At 39.1% G+C, this 21730-nt stretch overlaps 1 protein-coding gene across 2 annotated transcripts in view; it reads left to right on the forward strand.

The window, feature by feature from the left end:
- Window positions 1-20519, forward strand: part of LOC146361605 (uncharacterized) — a 37540-nt gene extending 17021 nt beyond the window's left edge. For both annotated transcript variants that reach the window (XM_084920667.1, XM_084920668.1), the window contains 13 exons: window positions 3507-3565; window positions 3714-3734; window positions 5041-5294; window positions 5509-5570; window positions 5838-6066; window positions 6460-9329; window positions 9420-9639; window positions 11879-12089; window positions 13243-13431; window positions 13525-13759; window positions 14404-14483; window positions 15233-15288; window positions 17465-20519. In XM_084920667.1, the coding sequence (XP_084776793.1) occupies window positions 3507-3565; window positions 3714-3734; window positions 5041-5294; window positions 5509-5570; window positions 5838-6066; window positions 6460-9329; window positions 9420-9639; window positions 11879-12089; window positions 13243-13431; window positions 13525-13759; window positions 14404-14483; window positions 15233-15266 (4464 nt within the window). In that variant the 3' untranslated portion in view covers window positions 15267-15288; window positions 17465-20519. The remainder of the gene's footprint in view (window positions 1-3506; window positions 3566-3713; window positions 3735-5040; window positions 5295-5508; window positions 5571-5837; window positions 6067-6459; window positions 9330-9419; window positions 9640-11878; window positions 12090-13242; window positions 13432-13524; window positions 13760-14403; window positions 14484-15232; window positions 15289-17464) is intronic.
- Window positions 20520-21730: the final 1211 nt, after the last annotated feature.

A 21730-nucleotide genomic window follows, 5' to 3' on the forward strand; every position in this document is an offset into this window, starting at 1 on the left:
AACACTGAATCACTGCTGGAGCCAGCCTCAAGTAGACATTAGAACGGGGGGGTGGGGGAACACCAGGCCTCAAGGACCGGTGTCCTACAGGTTTTAGATGGGTCCTTGATCCAAAACACCTGATGTAAATGGCTAAATTACCTCCCCAACATGTCTTTAAGTTCTCCAGAGGCCTGGTAATAAACTAATCATTTGATTTAGGTGTGTTGACCCAGGGTAATAGCTTAAATCTGCAGGACACTGTTCCTTGAGGCCTGGAGTTTCCCAGCCTTGCATTAGAGGAACTGCAATCTTTGTTACTTACTTGGTGTCGGTTTATCTAACCCTTTACACATGGGTCAAGTCACTGTACCTGGGGCTATAGGTGCCAGGAGTAGGGATGGGTATCGAAAACCGGTTCTTGTTGAGAACCGGTTCCCACTGTTTCAATTCCTTGGGATCGTTTGCCATTTTTGCAAACGATTCCCTTATCGATTCCAGTCGCCCCGAATGACGTCACCATGTTGCGGAGCGTCATTTACCTGGCAGGAAACACGACGCCTAAGTGGCTTAAACGCTCAAAAGTTTAGTTATACTTTACGAGAACGGATGACAACAGGGCAACTTGCAATACTTGCAAAGTAGATATTTCATTTAAGGGAGGAAACACTACGAATATGCAAAAGCATTTGCTCACAGAACACGCGATAACCTTAAATGGATGTCGTGATTTTAATTCTGCTCCGGACTCGTGAATCTAAACCCAGCAGCAGCGGTAACGTTTGCACGTCCTCTCCCGTTAATGCGGCAGGTAAATAATCAACTAACAGTGCATATTATGTTAGCGCGATCTGCCTTATTACAAAACCTGCCATTACTGTGCGCTGCATTTAGGTGACCATGATGAGAGAGACAGAGTCTGGCTGGCTCAGATGCTGGCAGTTCTCGCTGCAGTCTACCGGTAGCGTCTCCTTTCAGGCCAGGATAGACGAATGTCACCGAGCAGTGACTGAGTTTGTGGTAAAAGGCTTGCACCCATTTGCTACAGCAGATGCCCCCGATTTTCGGTAAGTGAATGTGTTTAATTGTAGGCAGGGACATTACTGGATATTCTTGTGTAATTGCTACAGAATAATTTATGTTATACTTTGTTATTGCTACAGAAGAATATTTATTTTATTGTTTTACATTTACAATTTTTTCCCCGGGGACCCTGTGACACCCCATTGAAGAGCCATAGGCTGGATCTCTTAAGATCTCACTGTTGGGTTTGTAAGGCCATGTTACTGCTAAATTTCTATCTTGTTCAAAGAGAGGATATAAAACAAAGTTCTAAGCTAATCGACCTTAGTGTTCTCCTTTTTTAAAAAAAAGAATCGATAAGAGAATCGATAAAGAATCGAATCGTTAAACAGAATCGAAAATGGAATCGGAATCGTGAAAATCTTATCAATACCCATCCCTAGCCAGGAGACCTGTTTAATGTAACTGTAGTTTTTGTCTGTTGAACACAAAGTTGTTCAAAGCAAATGCAAACATATGAAAGTAGCAGTTTAGAGTCTAGGGGCCTTAAAAAGAGGACCATCTCCTTCTCAGTGATTGTTGTTTGTACTCTGTGAGCGATTTTATGTTGGAAACAGCAGGGATTTTCTGGAAATGATTTTTATCTCAGAATGTTTTTAACTTTGTTCCTCCTTGTTTTGGTTCTGTGCTTCCTGCTGACACCTCTTCTTCCCTCCTTCCTACTCTTTAACTACTTTCTCTGACGTCCACCATACTTACTCATCACCAAACTGACTTGCTTGTGGTTTCCCACAAACTGCAGACTCAGGCGTTTGGCTGTGTCTTTAAAGGCTTTTGCCTGTTTTTCACGCATTCGGATTCTTCACGCTTTTGAGCTCAGTTTCCTCCCCACTGCCAGCAATCGGCTATACGAGCCGATGAGGCAGAAACAGAGCTGGAAAACTGCAGAGGACATACAGTACAGTATACGAGCAGTGAGTCACCACGAGCTGCTGGAAAAAAAGCTGCTTTGCCAGGAAAGCAGAGCGCCGGTGAGTTCCCGAACTGCCGGGAGGCTTTCAGGCTCCGCTCCACGTTAGTGACGCGGGAAGGCAGTTTATGGTTTGAGTATCGGGGTCAGGCTTGTTAATGAGGGAGTATGAAGTGGATAATAGAAACAGCAGGAGCTCTGCTGCAGCACAGAAATACACATGACGAAGAAGAAGCAGAGTGCAAATGCAAAATGCTGGTTTTTATCCAGATAAGCATGACTTTAACTGGGCATCAAGAAACCGAATGGCCAACCATTTATCAGTTTATGTCTTTCCATGATGGTTTAACAAAGTGGGAAGACTTCCAACTTGAAGAGCTAATACGTGTTTAAAAATGCACACAGTGGTCACTCTCTGAGAAGACTGTATAAACCTCCAGCTTTATGAACATTAGCAGGTCTTCAGAGTATGTCTCACCATCAGCAGATCATTTTTCTTGATAATTTAAAGCAGAAAAAGGGCTGACATGAACAATACTCATATGGAAAAAGACTTACTTCCACTGTTACAACTTAAAGCCATATATTTATATAGTCAATTATTCACAGTGTATTAAATCTTTACAGATTGCAGTCTTAAGTAAAGGTCAATGTTTCTTTCTCTGACAGTTTGAGTCCACTCATCCTTCGTTGCAGCTTTTAGCTGCACACATTTCACAGCCAAAAGTAATTTAAAGAGATTATTTTCATCTCAACTATGAGACTGTCTGACAAATGAGAAGTCCACCTTCTCTCCAGAAATATTCATCAGTTCTTTAGCAGTTCCGAGCAAAACAACATCAGCTCTGCCTCTAATATCATGCCCTGACTGCTCAGTCCATAATACACTGAAGCCCATGGGTTAAGGCTCGTTCAACCAGGCAGTCAATCCTAAGCTACTAACCCTGGCCTGGGACTAGAGTAAGGTGCTTGGTAACTTTGTCCTAGGCAGGGTAACTTGGTTTTTGCTGTTGTAGTTTATCATAGTGATATTCATAATCACTCTTAGTCTAGCCTCACACCTAGGACCAGTCTGCCTTGTGAAACTATAAACTTGGCTCTTGTGACCACTCGGATGAGCAATCCCTTTTAACATGATGATTTGGTGCTGAACACTTCCTGGATAAGGTGTTTCAGGCCTATTCTACTAGAAACAGAACATGGATTAGACCTAGAGTGCACTGAGGTCAGTGTACATATAAGAAATCTCTGTGAGTTTCAGACTTTTCTAAATGCTCAGTTCCACACAATGTTTTTCTACCCTTGGTTTTGCACGACATCCTAAAAATGGATATCCCCTAATATAGTCATTTGAGAAACAGAAGCCCCACCCACTTGTTGTTCAACCAATAGAAAAAGCTGTGATCTCATAAAAGGGCTTTATTTTTACACATATATATATGTTATAAGTTGCTAACTTGGCCTCACAAAAGTCTGGTTTGACTCTGATGTTAGAGGTTTTCACTCGTGTTTTCTTCCTTTCTTCGACAAACAGATTGAAGACGCCTTTCATAGAGTGCCGGGCTTCAAGACGGTTTACATTGTGGAATTCAGGTACAATTCAGCTGGCATACAGTACAAAAAGAGCACCTATCAAGCCCTCATGTAAAATTAGTTTTGCTAAAGAAAAGATACAAATTTTAAAATAAGTCATTGACTATTGTTTTAGTTATATTATGTTGTGTTTTGCCTGTTTTTTCAGACCCCAGAAAGATCTGGAGCGGTAAGTTGGACAAACGTTAGTTTTTCTATTATCCCCTGATTTTATAGATTCGCTACCTGATACAGACAATACAGTAAAGTAACTTCTCAAAGCTCGTGTGGAGATAAGCTACCCTGTAGATTATGAGTCCAAATGTCATGCTCTCCACGTCATCATGTCTTCACAACCCCTGTGACCTACCCTTTGAAGTAAATAACGGCTCTGCTGTAGCTCTGCTCTACTTGCCACTTAATGTCTTTACCAACAGTCAATCACCTCTTAAGTGGGATAAGTCGTTGGGTAGCTTCAGGCCACCTGTAGACCCTGTAGTGTTACCGTTAAAGGTTTATGACAGGCTCACCGTTATTCTGTCCGGGAAACCCCACCTCAGGTTAGTCTGTCTTTGTGAGCCCCTAAAGCTACCTGAACTGTGAGAGCTGCAGGAGGAAAACAGTCAGGCTGTAAAATCATCAGATTATAGATGTTTGCATGTCAGCTGTGATTTAAAGAAACAAACTGCTGAAACAACATTATCAGACATCAGTAAAAAGTTACTCTTTTCACTAAATATAGCCTTATAACTTGTAGGTTTTATTAAGAACTGCAGTGGATATAATTTCCTCAGATGTTATTGATAATCTCATAACAATTTGCCAATATTTATCTTAATTGACATTGTGATAATTTATGGATAATAAAGCAACATCTTTTTAACATTTCCAGATAATGTCTTGATCACTGTTGGTCAAGTTACTTGAAAATAGTAATTAGTTACCAATTAGTGATTACTTCTTCAAGGAGGTAATCCCGTTACTTTACTGATTACTTATTTTAAAAAGTAATTAGTTACTTTATTACTTTATAAAAACATTGTACACAACCTGAATACAGACATTTCAGCCCAATTCATTTTTTCTGCATAATCTATCATATAAAATTGAATCAAATGAAAAAGTCTCTTTTTAAAAATTATTTTAATAGTTTTAATCTTTTAACTTTATGCACATTGCATCAAGCAAAAATTTAGTTATATGCAACTTGAAGAAATTTGTTTAACATTTAAACCTATTTTCTGCATATTTCAGCATATAAAAGAAAATATTTTTTTGTGTTTACACTTACTCTTTCAAATAGATCCAAGTAAAACACAGCAAAAAATAAATAAAATCAAAGATTCAGCAGCATTGGGTTAGTGTAGAAAAGACATCTTGATGTCAAGATAATTTCCCAATATTGCCTGATAATTCCCTACCAAACTAACCTGATGAGATTCAGGTTCCTGTAGTATCGTGAAACAAGCTGACCAGTCCTGTTTTCGTCCTCTTAGGGGTTTGGTGGTCCTTGTGCACTATGCCATCACTCTGGAGGTGGATGGGAGTGGGATTGCCAACGACACGTTGGATTTCATCTCTCTGCAGAACAACCTTGTGGAGAAGAACTACCCTGGTTCCGCTGAGCAGCCCACTGTTGTCTACACCATCACTGACTTCCGCAACTACATCACTGAGGCTCTGCACAAAGACAACTTCATGACCAACAATAGCCTGGAGACACAGGGTGACCCACTGCTGTTGGAGAATGGTACCATACCCGAAACTTTACCTCAAGTGTTTTAATATTATTATTGAGAAATAAATAATAAGATTTTAACAACTCAAATAAAACCAAAAACTATTTAAAGCTCAGTTCAAAACAAAACTGAGTGTAAATCCATTTTACTCTTTTTCATGATAACAAATAAATATATTCCATCAGACAGATCTTCAACTCTAACTGATCCTGTTTCTTTCTGCAGCAGAGAACTTGTTGCCTCCTGTGAAACCAACAAGTCAACCATTTGACACCTTTGACAACATGGTGAGTCGAACTTAAACATACTTAAAATTATCGGTACATGTTCTACATATGTTCATTTCCTTTAAAGTATCCACCATCTTATAAAGTACAAGCATCCAGCTCTATTACTGTTGATAAAAAATTAAAGTAAACATGAGATGAGTGTGCATTTATACTGTTCCGCTAACTCTCTCACATGAAGAATATGGCAAATCATAGTTCTTGGAAACTAGTAAAATATATACAATTTTATGTTGATGACACTCTTTAAATGATTTCTGTTTCAAGGACAATGTCCTCGCTGCAGAGAAGCCTCCCGATGCACCGACGCATGAGGCGGATGACAATGATGTTTTCTCAAAGAAGGAGGACTTCCTGTTCGATCCTTTCAGCCAGTGGAAAGCTCCACAGCTTGACAGGACAAGCGAGAATGATGTCTTTTTGCTTGATGAGAGTACAGCGTCTCCACTGAACCCTGAATTTCCACAGAAGACCTTCGATCTGGAGACTCGAAACAGTAAATTCTTACTTACTGTACAGAAAAGTGAATTTTAAATCGAAGTATAGTGTGAACACACTTGTTTATCTTATAATTGTTCAATAGCTTGGTCAAAAATTCTAAGGCTTGAATTGAACACTATCTAAATTCTTGAAGGTGATTCTGAATTCTGCAGATTGGAGTTTGTTGTTTATATTTTAGATTTACAAAGAGCAAGAAAATGCTGGTTTAATAGTCAAAGGGATGATTTTGAAAAAATCTGGAAAAATTGACCAGTGCACAGGTATATATATATACATATATATGTATATATATGTATATATATAAAATATTAGATATTTTATATATATACAAGAATATATAATAATATATAATAAACCTGTTCTGTTCTTGATTTTCTCGTTTCTACAGGTGATGGAAAAATTGAAGATGAGGGATTCCTCTTGAGTAATTCTCCCCCTGCCAGTGACAAAGCCAACCGAGAGAATGATGCTGTCAGTCCTGAAATTTCTTCTGCAGCCAGACAACCCCCTCCTGTAAACCAGCAGACAATACCTGGGCTCACTCAGAATGATGGTTCTGGCTCTGGGTCCTCTGGAGACGACCAGGAAGCTGATCTTTGGACCTGGCAGACTTCAGTGACATTCAGTGACAATGAAGGTGGAAGTCTGGACATGCTCCCACCGCCTGACCTGGAGGAGACTGAAGAGGAGGACATTGATTTAGGCGAGGTTGCTGTTGAACCATTAACTACTAAGAAATCTGTTTTGGTTGACATGGGAGTAGAATTTATTTTAAAAGCAACAGCAGCTCCTGTTTTTGAAGAAGCATCGTCAGAAGGACATATTGAAAAACCTTTTCTGGATGAGGTCCTGGTGACTCCGCACATAAGCACTGATCCCCGATACTCAACCACAACTCATGCACCTGTTTTTTCACCCAAAGAAACTCTGGCTGTCGAGTTTTCTGTACAAACAGTGGAAGCGTCTGGCATGTATGATGACTACTCCTTGACTGAGCCTCAAACCCCTGTGGGAGTAGTTACAGATTCTCCTGAACCTGGGGCTTGGAGTCAGGAGGAAGCTGTTTTTCCTGGACCATCGGATTTAGCTATTGGGCTTCATAAAACCACTGAAGAGGTGGAAGTGCCTAGTGAAACAACAATAGAGCTTTCAATGGTTACGACTGAATCTAAATATGCAGAAAATGGACCTGAGAATGTAGATGTTCAAGTTACAGTTGTATCTGGACCACCTAAAGTACCTGATAGGGACAGCCCTGCTACCCCACACACAATCACAGGCAGTGATTTCAGCTTTGATGCCATCACTGATGCACCATCAATAGTTGAAGTTCTTACAGAAAAACCTGAACTGCTACTGGCAGGAATGAAAGCCCAAAATCAGGTTGAAATTTTGGAAGAACAGCATATCGGGACAACAACAACAGCACCAGCAAATAAAGTACAAGATGAGGACCTGATTGTGGATGAGGTGATGATCGCCATTACAACAACTACTACTCCAGTCCCAACTTCATCAGTAAGGCCAGATCACCACAGTAGCATTGCACTCTCACCAGAGAAGGACTCACCATTCACTCGAGTGTCAGATTCAGTGCCAGATGATGATGATCTGATTCATCATGAGCAACTAAACCATGAAGAGCTTACTGTATCCTCAATAAGCACACAGTCTCCAGATGGGTTAGACCATCTGGTTCACAATGAACCAGCAGTGTTTCACCATGAACACACAAGGTATAAAGATATTACTAACACTTCAGTAATCACACCACCTTCAGATGCTCCTCAATCAAAACCAGCAGTGATTTATCATGAACACCATGAAAATCTTCCTGAAGCTCCATCAAGCACTCCTCCTCCATATGGTCCTCAGTCAAAACCAGTAGTGGCTCACCATGAGCACACAAAGCATACAGATCTTAATGAAGCACCAGTAAGCACAGAACCTGTAGATGGTCCTCAGTCAAAACCAACAGTTGTTTACCATGAACACCATGAAGAGCTTCCTGAAGCTTCAAGAAGCACTCCATCTTCAAGTAGTCCTCAGTCAAAACCAGCAGTGGTTCACCTTGATTATCGAAACCATGAAGATCTTCCTGAACCTCCAGTAAACACTCCTTCTCCAGATGGTCCTCAGTCAAAACCGGCAGTGATTCCTCATCAGGACCATGAAGATGTTCCTGAAGCTCCAGTGAGGGCTCCGTCTTTAGATGGTCGTCAGTCGAAACCAGCAGTGGTTCACCATGATTATCGAAACCATGAAGATCTTCCTGAACCTCCTGTAAGCACTCCTTCTCCAGATGGTCCTCAGTCAAAACCAGCAGTGATTCATTATGAGCACCATGAAGATGTTCCTGAAGCTCCAGTGAGGGATCCGTCTTCAGATGGTCCTAAGTCAAAACCGGCAGTGATTCCTCATCAGGACCATGAAGATGTTCCTGAAGCTCCAGTGAGGGCTCCGTCTTTAGATGGTCATCAGTCGAAACCAGCAGTGGTTCACCATGATTATCGAAACCATGAAGATCTTCCTGAACCTCCAGTAAGCACTCCTTCTCCAGATGGTCCTCAGTCAAAACCAGCAGTGATTCATTATGAGCACCATGAAGATGTTCCTGAAGCTCCAGTGAGGGATCCGTCTTCAGATGGTCCTAAGTCAAAACCGGCAGTGATTCCTCATCAGGATCATGAAGATGTTCCTGAAGCTCCAGTGAGGGCTCCGTCTTTAGATGGTCGTCAGTCGAAACCAGCAGTGGTTCACCATGAGCATCGAAACCATGAAGATCTTAATGAAGCTTCAAAAAACACACCACTTCCAAAGGTTCCTCAGTCAAAACCAGCTGTGGTTTTCAGTGAGGACACAAGACATGAAGATCTTAGTGAAACCCCAGTACACACTCTATTTTCAGATCCACAGTCAAAACCAGCAGTCGTTGTTCCTTCCTCTGTGCAGAAAGTTGATGACCACGTTCCTGTGACTGAACTCCAACCTTTTGAACATGGTGTCTCTGATGTGCCCAGCATCGCTGTCAGCTTTGATGTCTTCCAGTATGGCGGGGTGTCGATTGAAGGGGAAAGCAGTGGCTTCTCCAGTGGAGCTCAGGCCTCTGATTTAGATGCCATTGCATTGCCAACTCGACCTGGCAGGGCGTTAACAATTTTCTTCAGCTTGAGGGTGACCAATATGGTGTTCTCAATGGACCTGTTCAACAAGAGCTCCCCGGAATACAAGGCTCTGGAGCAGCGTTTCCTCCTGCTGGTGAGGATTCAAAGAATCATGACTCAGTGAATAGGAACCTTCCAGATTCATATGCCATGCTACTAACACATCTTTATCTTCACCTCATAGCTGGTCCCATACCTGGAGTCAAACCTGAACAACTTCCAGAACCTGGAGATCCTTAACTTTAGAAATGGCAGCATTGTGGTAAACAGTAGGATGAGGTTTGGTAAACCAGTACACAGAGGAGTCACCAATGTTGTCTATTTAATCTTGGAAGACTTTGCCAACACTGCCTATCAGACCATGAACCTCGCAATTGACAAGTACTCACTTGATGTTGAGTCAGGTAGGATTCAATTCAAATCAGTTCACCCAACAATTAGATGACCCCCCACCCCCCCACCAACATGAGTGAGCACTTTGCGATAGTGGGTTCCTTCCTGTTACAAGGGAACACGAAGGAACCTTTGGGAGAACCAGGCTCGTGCAGAATTACATCTAATGCTTTAATGCAGATGCTAATTTTGCCAGTTGTGGGTCTCTAAAACTGACACTGAGGTGTTATCTTTATTCTGAAAATATTCAGTTTACATTCATTAAAAATAACTGTTTCATAAGTTGAAAATGTTTTTCTCTAAAACTAAAGACCCTTGAATTTTAATACAGTTACTAAAATTATGAGACCAGCATCTTGAATGTATCTATCAGTGCCTTCCAGTTTTAGCATATTTCAATTATGATCACAGTGGGCTTCATGAAAAACAACATCCCTAGACTGATTAGGTGTTAGGGACAAACCAGGACACATTTGTCTTCTATATGTGGCGACTTAACCACAATGTACAGAATTAATTAAAAATTTTATCCAGTTGATTCATGGTTTTATGCATCTAAGGCTTGAATTTCAGGGTAAACAGAAACGATCCCTTCAATACCTATATGAATAAATAAATACCTTCAAAATCTGAACACAGAAATTTATTTTCCAGTCATGTACTGATAGTTTTTCTTTTTCCAGTAAGTTATTTTTAATGTAGAATAAAGTGGAATACAGTCAGATGTGTTTATTGCTGTGGAGAAATGAAATCAAAGCTACTGTTTACTTGTGCACTTATTGCCATGATGCTCCTCAGACTGTTAAATCCTAAGTTTGTATGTGCAGCGTCTCAGCAGCTCTGACAGGCTTCAGCTGTCAGGACTGCGATCTAATACCTGAGATAATCTGTCTGGCAGAAACGTGTTCAGTAGCAGCACACACTGACTCACCCTTATGGGACATCATCATGGCCGCTGCTTAGAGCTGCTCCTTTGAGCCTAGACTGGTTTTTATAGTTGCAGTAACTGCAGGTCTTTGAGTGTAGACAGTGAGGATTCTTATCTGGGTTTTGAAAGGAGTGTAAAGACGTATGTGTTAAATGAAGCTCTTAAACAGGTGTAGGAGGGAGAAAAGGAGGGAGAAATCATTTTACTTGTTAAATTCAGATTAACACTGTGGTTCACTTTTAATTCTTTAGGTCTGTATACTATGTTGCTAAAATAACTGTCCCGTTTTCCTGAAAAGTATTATTTTTGTTTTTATTTAATTAGCACCAGGACATTTTTGCAGAATCATAACATTCAACGAGAATATAAAATGTCTCTAATCCTATGAGGAAGACAGTAGTTTGACAGGTCCAAAACTAAGAAAGTGGTGTAAGTTTAAAATAGTGGAATTTGGCAAAAAACAACAACTCTGAGTGGAACAATCACTTAACACATCATTAACAATTTGCCACCAAGAGGTCCAAAAAGAAAGTTTTTTGTTGCTGTAATAGTGTTTCAAGACTTACATGTAACCCAATCTGCCAGTCCAGTGACATACATGTTTGCATTTCAGCAGAGTTTAGGATTTATCCACAGAAGAATGAGATTTTATTTACTGTTATCGGAGGAATTACTCCATCTTCCCTCCACCTCTGCTGCTGAGCTGTAGCTCTGTAATCTGTCTGAGCCAATCAGAGGAGCACCTCACTGCCTGATCACCCTAAGCTATAGCAGTGAGTCACTGCATCAGGACTCACTGTGTACATATAATCAGTTTACTCCTCTCATCTTCCCTGTACTCTCGAGGCAGGTTTTCCATTGCACAAGCACATGTCAACCTTATTGGGTCATATAAAGGTTAGTTAGGTTGGTTGTTCTTGAACTCTTAAGGATTTTCCCAAGATACAAACAGTCAGGACTCTTGCTGCTGGTCTGGTGTCTCCATGTGAAATATTTAAAGTCATTGATTGTTGTGTTAAAAAAGACTTGAAAAAGCCTAAGAAAAGCATCTAAGATTTTCCAGCACTTTCTAGGGTATGCTGAAGTACATAAACATAAACTGATTTATCCTTGTGCTGCTTTTGTCTTTATTAAGACCAGGCCAACAAACATTTTGTCATTTGAGTGCTGACCAGATGCAGACTACTGAGGCCTGGAGTTTACTAGAGCTCTTTGAACCCTTACCTCTGTTTATGTGGGATGGCATCTGCTTCTCTTTCTTATGGTTTCATATGACACTGTCTTCTAATTGCTCCTTTCATTTTCCACTGTTTGTTCCTTAGGTGACCGGGCTGATCCCTGTAAGTTCCAGGCATGTAACAAGTTTTCCAGGTGTATAGTGAATCAGTGGTCAAGTGAAGCAGAGTGTGTGTGCAACGCTGGATATCTGAGTGTGGATGGCCTGCCATGTCAGAGCATCTGTGAGGTGCAACATGATTTTTGCCTTAATGATGGAAAATGTGACATCATCCCTGGCAAGGGTGCCATCTGCAGGTAAGAGAAAATTAAATATCGCTGTTCTTGTTTCACAATGTTTCTGTATTTTATGCCTCATTGGTTTCATTCTTCAGTATATTACCACATATTTAATTAGTTTACAATGTATAAATATACTGCAATATGTCTGCATGCACCAATTTGAGGACTTTAAAATAAAGAGAAAACAGTCAGCTTTCTTCAAATAAAATGCATCTTACTAAGTAAAGTGTGCGTGTTAGTCCCCATAGGGAAATAGTTCCTCTGCATTTAACCCATTCACCCAGTGAAGCAGTGGGCAGCCACCAATGCAGCGCCCGGGGAGCAGTGTGTAGGGACGGTACCTTGCTCAGGAGTACCTCAGGGTAGCCGTTCAGTGGAGTCGAACCCCCGACCTTCTGATCATGGGGCCGCCACTCTACCTACTGAGCTATCCCTGCCTAAGCAGTTAATGTCCTGTAGATACAGATGTAGGTAGTACTTTTTCCCCAGTGAAAGTAAAAAGATCCTTTGCAGGTACAGCAGGTAGAAATTAGCTAGTAGTGAATTCTGGTATAAAGTATCTTTTATGATATGAAGTCAGTATTTTTATGCACGGTCTCTGACAATTAAAGATAAATGTTAAGAGAGGGCACTACCTCCAAAATAAAAGCTGCTTATATTACCTTGATATGTTTTTCTTATCAACAAAATTGCATTTTTAAGTTTTAAGTTTTTTTGATTTGCATTATATATTTCTAAAATTAAATTGTCCTTTGTGGCCCTTGTGAATATGTGATTAATGTTATAACAAAATACAAGGCACTTTGTATGATCTGTCTCAGTTGTTCTTAAACATAAATACCTTTTTCATCTGCAAACAGCTACATAGCACTTTGGAGAATATAAATAATATGAACACAAAATGTTCCTAGGTTGAAGGATACCTGTGAAGCATTTAGATGTTCAGCTGTATACTGAATGAAAATTACAGCAAAATTAAAACATATAGTTGCATTGTCTGCAGAAATGTGAATATTGACTTATGTGTAGATGAATGCTAGGCCAGTTCTAGAAATATTAAATAAAAGAGGGCTGAAAAAGCCTGAAAGGATACCATTAGACCATTTCAGTATAATCTTTGGTGTTTTTACTGCAAATTTGTACTACAAATTTGTAATCTTTGCTGCAGGTGTCGTGTTGGAGAAAATTGGTGGTATCGTGGTGAACACTGTGAAGAGTATGTTTCCGAGCCATTGGTGGTGGGCATCGCCATTGCCTCAGTGGCTGGTTTCCTGATGGTGGCGGCTGGGATTATCTTTTTCCTGGCTAGGTCGTTACAAGAGCAGTATGATGGGGAGGACACAGAGGACCCCTTACGGTACAACAATATCATTGGAGTTTTAAAAACAAATTAAATGAGAAAAAATACATTTCTAGAAAGCAAACTTTTTGAACTTGCGTTGTCTTCCAGGCGAGGTGACAGTTTGCCAACACTTGAACGTGCCACCAAGTTCAACCCGATGTTTGAGAGTGACCCTGTTACTGCCCAGTACTACCGCCGCTACAATGGTGACGTGCCCCAGTACTACCATGAGTCTGATCGCGGGCTCCCTCACTTCAGCAGCTCTGCCAGTGTAGGCGATTCTAAAGACCTCAGCAGTGAAGAGATAAAAAACATCTATCAAAACACCACACTCAGTAAAGAGGTAGGAAAAAGGCAACATTTTTGCTGCGTAAAGCTGGGTGTCATCTGCATACAGGGGGAATTTGTTGCATTTGCAAAAAAATATGGGCCCAAAACTGAGCCTTGTGGAACACCATGAACATGCCCTCAAATAGTGAAAAAAAAATGGTAGCTTAAATAAACAAGCTGAGTGTCAGATATTGAGTGGAAAAATATGAATTTCTATTTAGTTTTAGGATTTTGAAAAATTTATTATGTAGCATAGAATTGGGTAACACTGAGCATGTTGTATCAAGAACAATAAGGGTGCTGATTTTATAACATCAGCAATGTTTAGAAAAGGAAACTTTTCAAGAGGACCCAGTTTATGGGTTTGATTTTTATAGTTCTGGATTACAGGGCAGCTGGTAAAGGAAGTGACTTTCACCTCCTACACAAAGCTTTACTTCAAGTAAAATCAATTTGACACCTCAGACAGAGCCGGCCAGCTGTTGTGACATTTTTCTGGATCAGAGGTTTTCAGTCTCAGCAGGAGGTCTGTACTACGCAGACGGGTATTTTTACATGCAGGAACTCCTCGTCCTCGTTCTTCCCCTCCTCTTTCTCCTCTAGACCGACTCTCACACAAACATGTTTTCTCTGTGCTGACCTCTAACCTCTCTGCAGGAGATTCAAGAACGCCTGAGGATAATCGAGCTGTGTGCAAGGGATCAACACTTTGCAGAATTTGTGCGACAGACTCAAATGTAAGCTTTATAATTGCTGTTTGTAGAGTGAACATAAGCTGAAGGTGTGAACATCCAATTTAAAAAGAGCTAAAGAAATAATCTTCATGTTAGCTGCATTTTCTGATTAATCCTAGTATGACTAACATGGAGCGAGGAATTTAATGATTTCTGAAATGCTAAAACGAGTGTGCAACTGGAAAAAAACTGAATGTTTCAATATAACTTAGAAATGCTTTGTACATGAATGTTAAAATGAAAAATACAATGAATGAAAGCCAAACTCAAACAAATCATATCCAAACACCATGCCACTGGTAATGAGTTTACTCTGTAGGTTTTTGTGGTTAAGTTGATGATTTTAAACTCTCATCGTGAAGTGTATGAAAAATATCTTTTGTACTCCAGGGAAATAAAACCCAGTGAAACTTCCTCAGCGGTTACCCTAACGGCCTGTGCAGAAGCTTCAGACCAAACAAACTGCTTTAAACTCAGCCTAATCTCCATCATGATGAGAGTTGAGTTGAGGAAAAACATTGGAAACATTTAAAAATAGCAGGAATGGTCTGGCGAGTGGCTTTAAACTACACTCTGACCTCAGATGTGCGGAAACATACAAACAATAATCCTCCTTCCTCTCTATGCTCGCCTGTTTATGTTTCGGTTTAATTTGGGGTTTTTTTGTGGTTTGGAAGTCGCCTGTTTGGACCTCATCAGTCAGCAGCCAAAACCAGCAAACTAATCCAATTTTCTCTTGTTTGGTGGACCAGATTCCTGGAGAGGAGAGGGAGCTCCAGCACATAACCATCCAGCAGCCTCTGACCAGGTACCAACAAACCCACCCACTGAAATTTATTTACAGTACACTGGAAAATGTGACAGAATTAAAGCTACAGGACAGCAGAGATAGTAATTATCTGAAACATATCCCCATTCTCTAAGGTAAATACATGGCAAAGTTAGATCATTTCTGAGGATGAAGAGCGCGGTCACAGTTCCATTATGCCTACTGATAGTTACACCTCAGTGTCTGCATTTAACTGTAAATACAATTTTTGAACCACAGACAAATCTACACCATGTGCGATTCCTTCCTGTTGTCCTGATATTTGGTTGATCTTGGCTTATATTCAGACAATATAGCCAGACCCAGCCAGGAGCATTGTTCTAATTTTCCTCCTCTCATGACACATAAATCTTTTGCATTTTTTCTTTTACATTTTTAATAAAGGTTTGTAGATTTCTAGGACTTGGTTTTGATTTCCAACCCTGGGCTGCTGCCGCTGTTTCCAATTTGTTCACTGATTTGTAACAAAACAGGCAAACTGTGAACATGTCTGAAAGCAAAAGTGGAATAAAGTCAAATCGTTGGTTTTGGAAAGTCTGAAAAATATTGGGCCACTAGGAAAATGTTGGCTAAGCTGATTTCATCTGTACAGGTCATGTACAGCTGAAATAAATGTTACTTCTACATTTCTTGATGTGTCTATGAAGATGACCATGTCTTAGGGAAATATGCAATTTGTTATTTCAGTTTTGTCCCAGAACATATTAAAGTTATGATGATTATATGATGAATATGAAGATTAATATAGACTCAAACTTCAGACTTTAAGTTGAGCAGTTTAACAATAACAGTGCATAAACCATCCTTTATTTTCAGGGTCTCAAATAAAACTAAGGCTACATTGTTGATTTGTAATCCTTTCTGGAGAATCCTTTGCGGACAATGAACTCATTGACTAAACAAGTTATCTCCTCTTTGCTTCACTTTTTGTTTATTCACGGCTGTTTTTGGCTTTGGTTTTGTCTTCAACAGTGAAATTTAGCTCCATTGGGTTCAGGTCTAATTGTTCAATATTCTACTGTTTCCCTACATTTGGATTAACGTGAACAGATAACATATTTTTTCTTCTGCCTTGTAACATATCAACATTAAACGGCAGCGCCACTTGAAGCCATTAATATCTATGCATTGCTTTCCAACTGTAACGTGTTCCAGCTCGTGTTGTGACTTTCAGGTCATGATTTGTTCCAAGTTACCTCCAGCTTTTCCTGCTAGAGGTTGATCTCTGATTCATTTTTCCAAAGAACGCTGTTCCTGAGCTGTATGCTTCTGTCGATACAGGAATCCTCTGGATTTTCCCTGTGAACTCATCTTTTTATATTAAGTGATTTTTCTGTATTCATGTATCTACTTCCTGGAGAGTGTTGGTCACTTGCCTGGATCTTGTGAAGGGATTTTCCATGGAGATGGACTCATCACCCTCTGTTGTCTTTTGTGAAGGTCCAGGTTTTAATGTTGGTGAACTTACCAGTGTGTTGTTTTGTTCTCTGAATGAACACATTTGTGATTCATGCTTGCCCAATGTTCCCACTGTTTTCTCTGATGGATTTATTTTACTTGCAGTCTGAGGACATACTGTTTTGCTGCACAGATGCAGCTTCCAAATTCCTCACTTGGAACCATCTCCACATCTTCAATCTGCTTAAATGAAGAAGTCATATTATGAATTTTGTCCAGCTTTTCATTGTTTTGCTCAACTGCATTTGAGTGTCTGAAAACAGTCGACTATGTATATAAATACATTTAATTCTTCAATGGTTCTTGCTCTATTAAACCCCTCAAAAAGTGAACTCTTACAAGAACTTTAATATTCTTTTGTAAATAGCTAAAATAACAAAAGTTGTCTCAGAGTCGAACTATACATAGAACCAAAAGTATCTCCTGACCTCCCAGTCTTGACCAAAGAATGAGTATTTGATGGAAATATAGAGAACAATTCTCACCATGTATTTCCTTAAGAGTAAGACTTTATCTAGAGTGGCTGAAAGGGATTAGCATCACTGCAAACATCTCAGCTTGGGAGATGTTTAACTCCTCAGATTTTCTCCTTAGATTTGCTGACATTCCTGCACTATAAAAGCTTAGTTTAGTTGTTTAATGTTGTGTGATGAAAAACGTTTCATTGACCTGCATAAATGTCCTAATTTCTCTACAGAAACCTGCCTTCGTCTGTGTGTTGAGGAAGGGAGTAGAGGTGAAGGTGACCAAATGTTCAACAATCTTGGAGTTTATTTTCTAAGAACAGTGTTTTACTTCTGAGGGACCCTGAAATGAACTTGGGATCCTTGAGGTTGCCTCTTCTCTTACCTTGAAACTTCAACTTTTCCTGTATTCACTGTGTTGCTTATTTATTCTGTACAAAGACTTCAGTAACTGCTTTTTAACCTCTCAACAGTTTCACAGCTGCATACCTCTGTCTTACACTTTCACCTTAGCTTAAATTCAAGGGTTTCTGATAATATCCCAACTTGCCTGTCACTGCTGTCATATTAAAGAAGCGCGTCTGAAGTATAGTTTTTAATTTTTGCACCAGTAACATTATTTTAATATATGTCTTTTGGTATTAATTTCTGTTTTTCCGACGTGGTTTTTCAGGACAGCTGTGACTTGCAACGCTCATCCCCATCAGTGCCTTTGCTGCTCTGGTAGCTTTTTCTGGGATATGATGTGTAGAATCTCAGAGCCCTTGTTTTAAATATATACATTACTATAAAACCATGCTTGAATCAGCAAAATTTCTTTTTTTTTTCCTTCTGCTTCATGTTCACCCAATCAGTCACTTTGCAAATGGGAATGTTTACATTTGTTAGTCAGTGCTTGCTGGAACATTAACTGATGTATTGAACATGCATAGCCTGTCACTGTGTTGTATATCTTTGTGAAGTTCAAGAAAGTTATCTTTCTCCAAAAAGTTATTCTCTTCTTCAGAGAAGGCATCGTCATGTTCTGACAAGTCATAAGTCACTGCAGGTACTGTCTTCTTCAAGACTATCTATTCTTGAGGGTAAGTAGCAGACAAGTGCTGCTAATTAAATGCATTTTAGTCAGTGATCCTTAGTGAGTGTGACCTCTACAAAAGCAAAAGTTTGGGCATTTTACTTGTCTTGGGCATTCAGATGTATGTTAACACAATGCCACAACCTTTAGAGGAGTGGACATCACAGCAAATCTTTTTAGAAAGAAGAAAGATTCTTCTCTCTAAAAAGATTATGGCAGCACAGCTTAGGTTTGGAAAGTTGCATCTGATCAAACAACAAGACTCCTGGAACAATGTCCTTTGGACAGACAAGACCAAAGTGGAGATGTTTACCCATTATGCACTGCATCATGTTTGGAGAAAACCAATCATAGCACCTCAGCACAAACACCTCATACCAACCGTCAACACAGTGGTGGAAGGGTGTTGATTTGGGCTTGTTTTGCCGACACTTGACATGGGCGCCTTGCAGTCATTGAGGTGACCATGAACTTGTCTGCCTGCCAAAGTATTCTAAAGTCAAATCATCTGTCCAGCAGTTAAGTTGGATCATGCAGCAAGACAATGATCTCAAACACAGCAAATCTCCAACAGAATGGCTGAAAAAGAAAAGAATGAAGGTGTTGCAATGATCCAGGCAAAGTCCATACCTCAACCTGTTTGAAATCCTGTTGCGGGGCTTTAAGAGAGCTGTGCAAAACTCAATGAGCTGAAGCACCATCAAAGAAAAGGAGTGGGCCAAAATCCTTACACAATGATGGGACATGATAATGTCAAACAGAAACCGATTACTTTAAGTTCCATCCATACATCTTGTAGAATCCCCCTCTAGAAGCCAGTAAATCATTGGGTTCACTTGGTTTTTCACAAAACTACACTGCTGTGAAAACTTTCTTCTTCTCATGACTGTAAGTTCCTCTCCTTTTCTCAAGAAATTAATATTCTTATTATTGTATTTGCACAAGTTACTGTCTCATTTCAACACATTATTGTTTTCTACCAAGGTGTTATGTTTCTGATAAATATAGTACTTTTTGTTTTCTTAAGGCAGTATCTTACTATCTTGCTTGAACAAATTCCTATCGTGTTTCAAGTAACTATTATTGTTCTGCCAATGTAAAACATTATTTTACAGGTTACAAGTTACTGTGTTATTCAGACAGGTGACTGACTTGTTCTGAGAAGGTGTTGGTGGTCAAATCAGGTATTTTTTTGTACTGACAAGTTACTAGCTTTCCCCAAGAAGTTATGGTTTTGACGAGATATTATAATATTATGTAAATTACACTGAGAAAGTTTTGAAAATTTCATTCATTTGCTGTTATGTTTGCACAAGATGTTAACTTACATGAAAGAAAACATTTATAAAAATTTCATGACTTCCGGTTTTATGAACCAGGTGCTAAGAGAGAGAAACTATTATAACTGATGAAATAAATAGAATAGAAGTTCTCATCTGCAAAACAGCCTCTTAAAATCTGTCTTTATGTTTTCTCTTTTTAAGTACTTGAATTTTCTGTTTGTTGCTATGAACTAAATGATTTGTACTAACTGTAGTTGATAGTACAACCACTGATATTTTTTTTCATATATGTTTAGGCTTGGTGTATGTTTGTCACTTTAGAACGCTTAAATCCAAAACAACTGTTTCAAAATGTCACTCATGACTCAAATGGCTTCTCAACCCCCAAATTCTTCTTTAAAGCAAAGTTGATGGATCATGTTCTGTTGGTTTGCATGCAGGTCTTGGGCTCTCTGTTTTCCTCCATGTTTTGTTTTGTATTGTGTTTTCTATGTGGTATGTACAGCCAGCAGAGGAGGGCAATATTCTGACCAAAACCGAGTGTTCCAAATGTAAAATGTAAATTTCTGATAAAAAAAAATCATCCTACTCCAAGTTTCTGTTTTAGTGTTTTTCCATAAATTTCCCACTTTTATATAAACTTTTACTATAAATAAGGATATCATATACCTTAATATTTTCTTTCTTTCTATCCAATTATTAAATCTGTCTGGCCACTCTGAAAGTTTCTTTATATTATTTATTTTTTTCACTGATTTAAAATGACCCTAACAAGCCACAATTTTTCACCCAATAATAGCGTGAAGAGAAAAAACTATTCAGACATGATGTGTAATTGTGAGCTAGCACAGTCACATTTTTCTAAAATAAAAGGATTTTTTTTACAAAAACATTTGTCTCACAGGTTTTTTTTTTTCCTTCTAATGAGAACGGATGAAATATACCACTAATGTTTTCAAAATTTCTGTGGTAAAGAATGTAAACTGTAAATTAAATATGTTATGCTTCAACTTACACTTACTAAATACTGATAAACATAAGAGTTAACATTGACTGACAGTCTGATGAAACAAAGTATGGATGTTCCAGTTGTTTTCATTTACAAGAAGGTTTCTTGTAATAACCCCTTGACTGCTGTCAGATGGAGGAATGTGACCGAGGTTAGCAAATACACAAGGTGTCAGTCAAACTCATTATCACAACTTACTGACAGCAGAGGTAAAGGTGACTAAAAGCTATAACAACAATAAGATTTCAGGTTCATTGTCTATTTGTTTCTCCTGGTTTTAAATGTGATGCTTTCTCTTTTACTCTTTCTTTCTCTGTTTTCATTCTTAAAATTTCTTTGTGTAAATAGTTCTTTGATCCTTATATATACTACTACTACTACTACTACTACTACTAGCATACATTTTATGTTACATCTTTAAATATTTTGTTGTTTTTTGTTGAAATGTTCTTATTTTACTTTCAGTATATGGAAAATATCTTTATTTGAACCTCTGAAAAATGCCAAACAATGCCAAACTTAAACAAGAACTGGGCTGAAAATCAGTTTACAACACACAGCGGAGGCTCTGTCATAGCTCGGAGCTCCATTTCAACCAGTGGTGTTGGAGATCTTGTTTGCAATTATGAATGAAGAAAAATATCATCAAATTTTGATCCACCATACAATCCTATCTGGAAAGCATCTGAAAATCTTGATTTTCAAGTTCTTTAGAACTATACAAACTTTTTGCCTGACATACTGTATTTCTGTGAATACATGTTTCAATAAATCAGTGCACCTATTTCCCATTTTCCAAGAAAAATATAAAGGAGTGAGGGGTGACTCAAGACTTTTGCATACAGTACTTTCAGCTAACAGTCTTAGTGCAGAGAATGATGAGGCTGCTGATAGATCTCTTTCTTCATCATCTGACATATTAAATTCAGACACTCAGGGAGACTGATGACAAACAGATAAAGGAACAAAAGGGAAAATATTTTTGTATTTTTTCATCAGCTTCTGACAGAAGGAATGTTTAAGGACTTGTTTTTTTATTTTTTTTTTCCCGCCTGTCCCATTTGGTTCTTTTGCCATCAGAATTAAAGGCCAAGAAAGATGCCCAACGGATTAACTTTACCAAATGGACCAT

The sequence above is a fragment of the Perissodus microlepis genome, chromosome 23, assembly GCF_051167445.1.
Source record: "Perissodus microlepis isolate ML-2025 ecotype Zambia chromosome 23, ASM5116744v1, whole genome shotgun sequence".
Lineage (NCBI taxonomy): Eukaryota > Metazoa > Chordata > Actinopteri > Cichliformes > Cichlidae > Perissodus > Perissodus microlepis.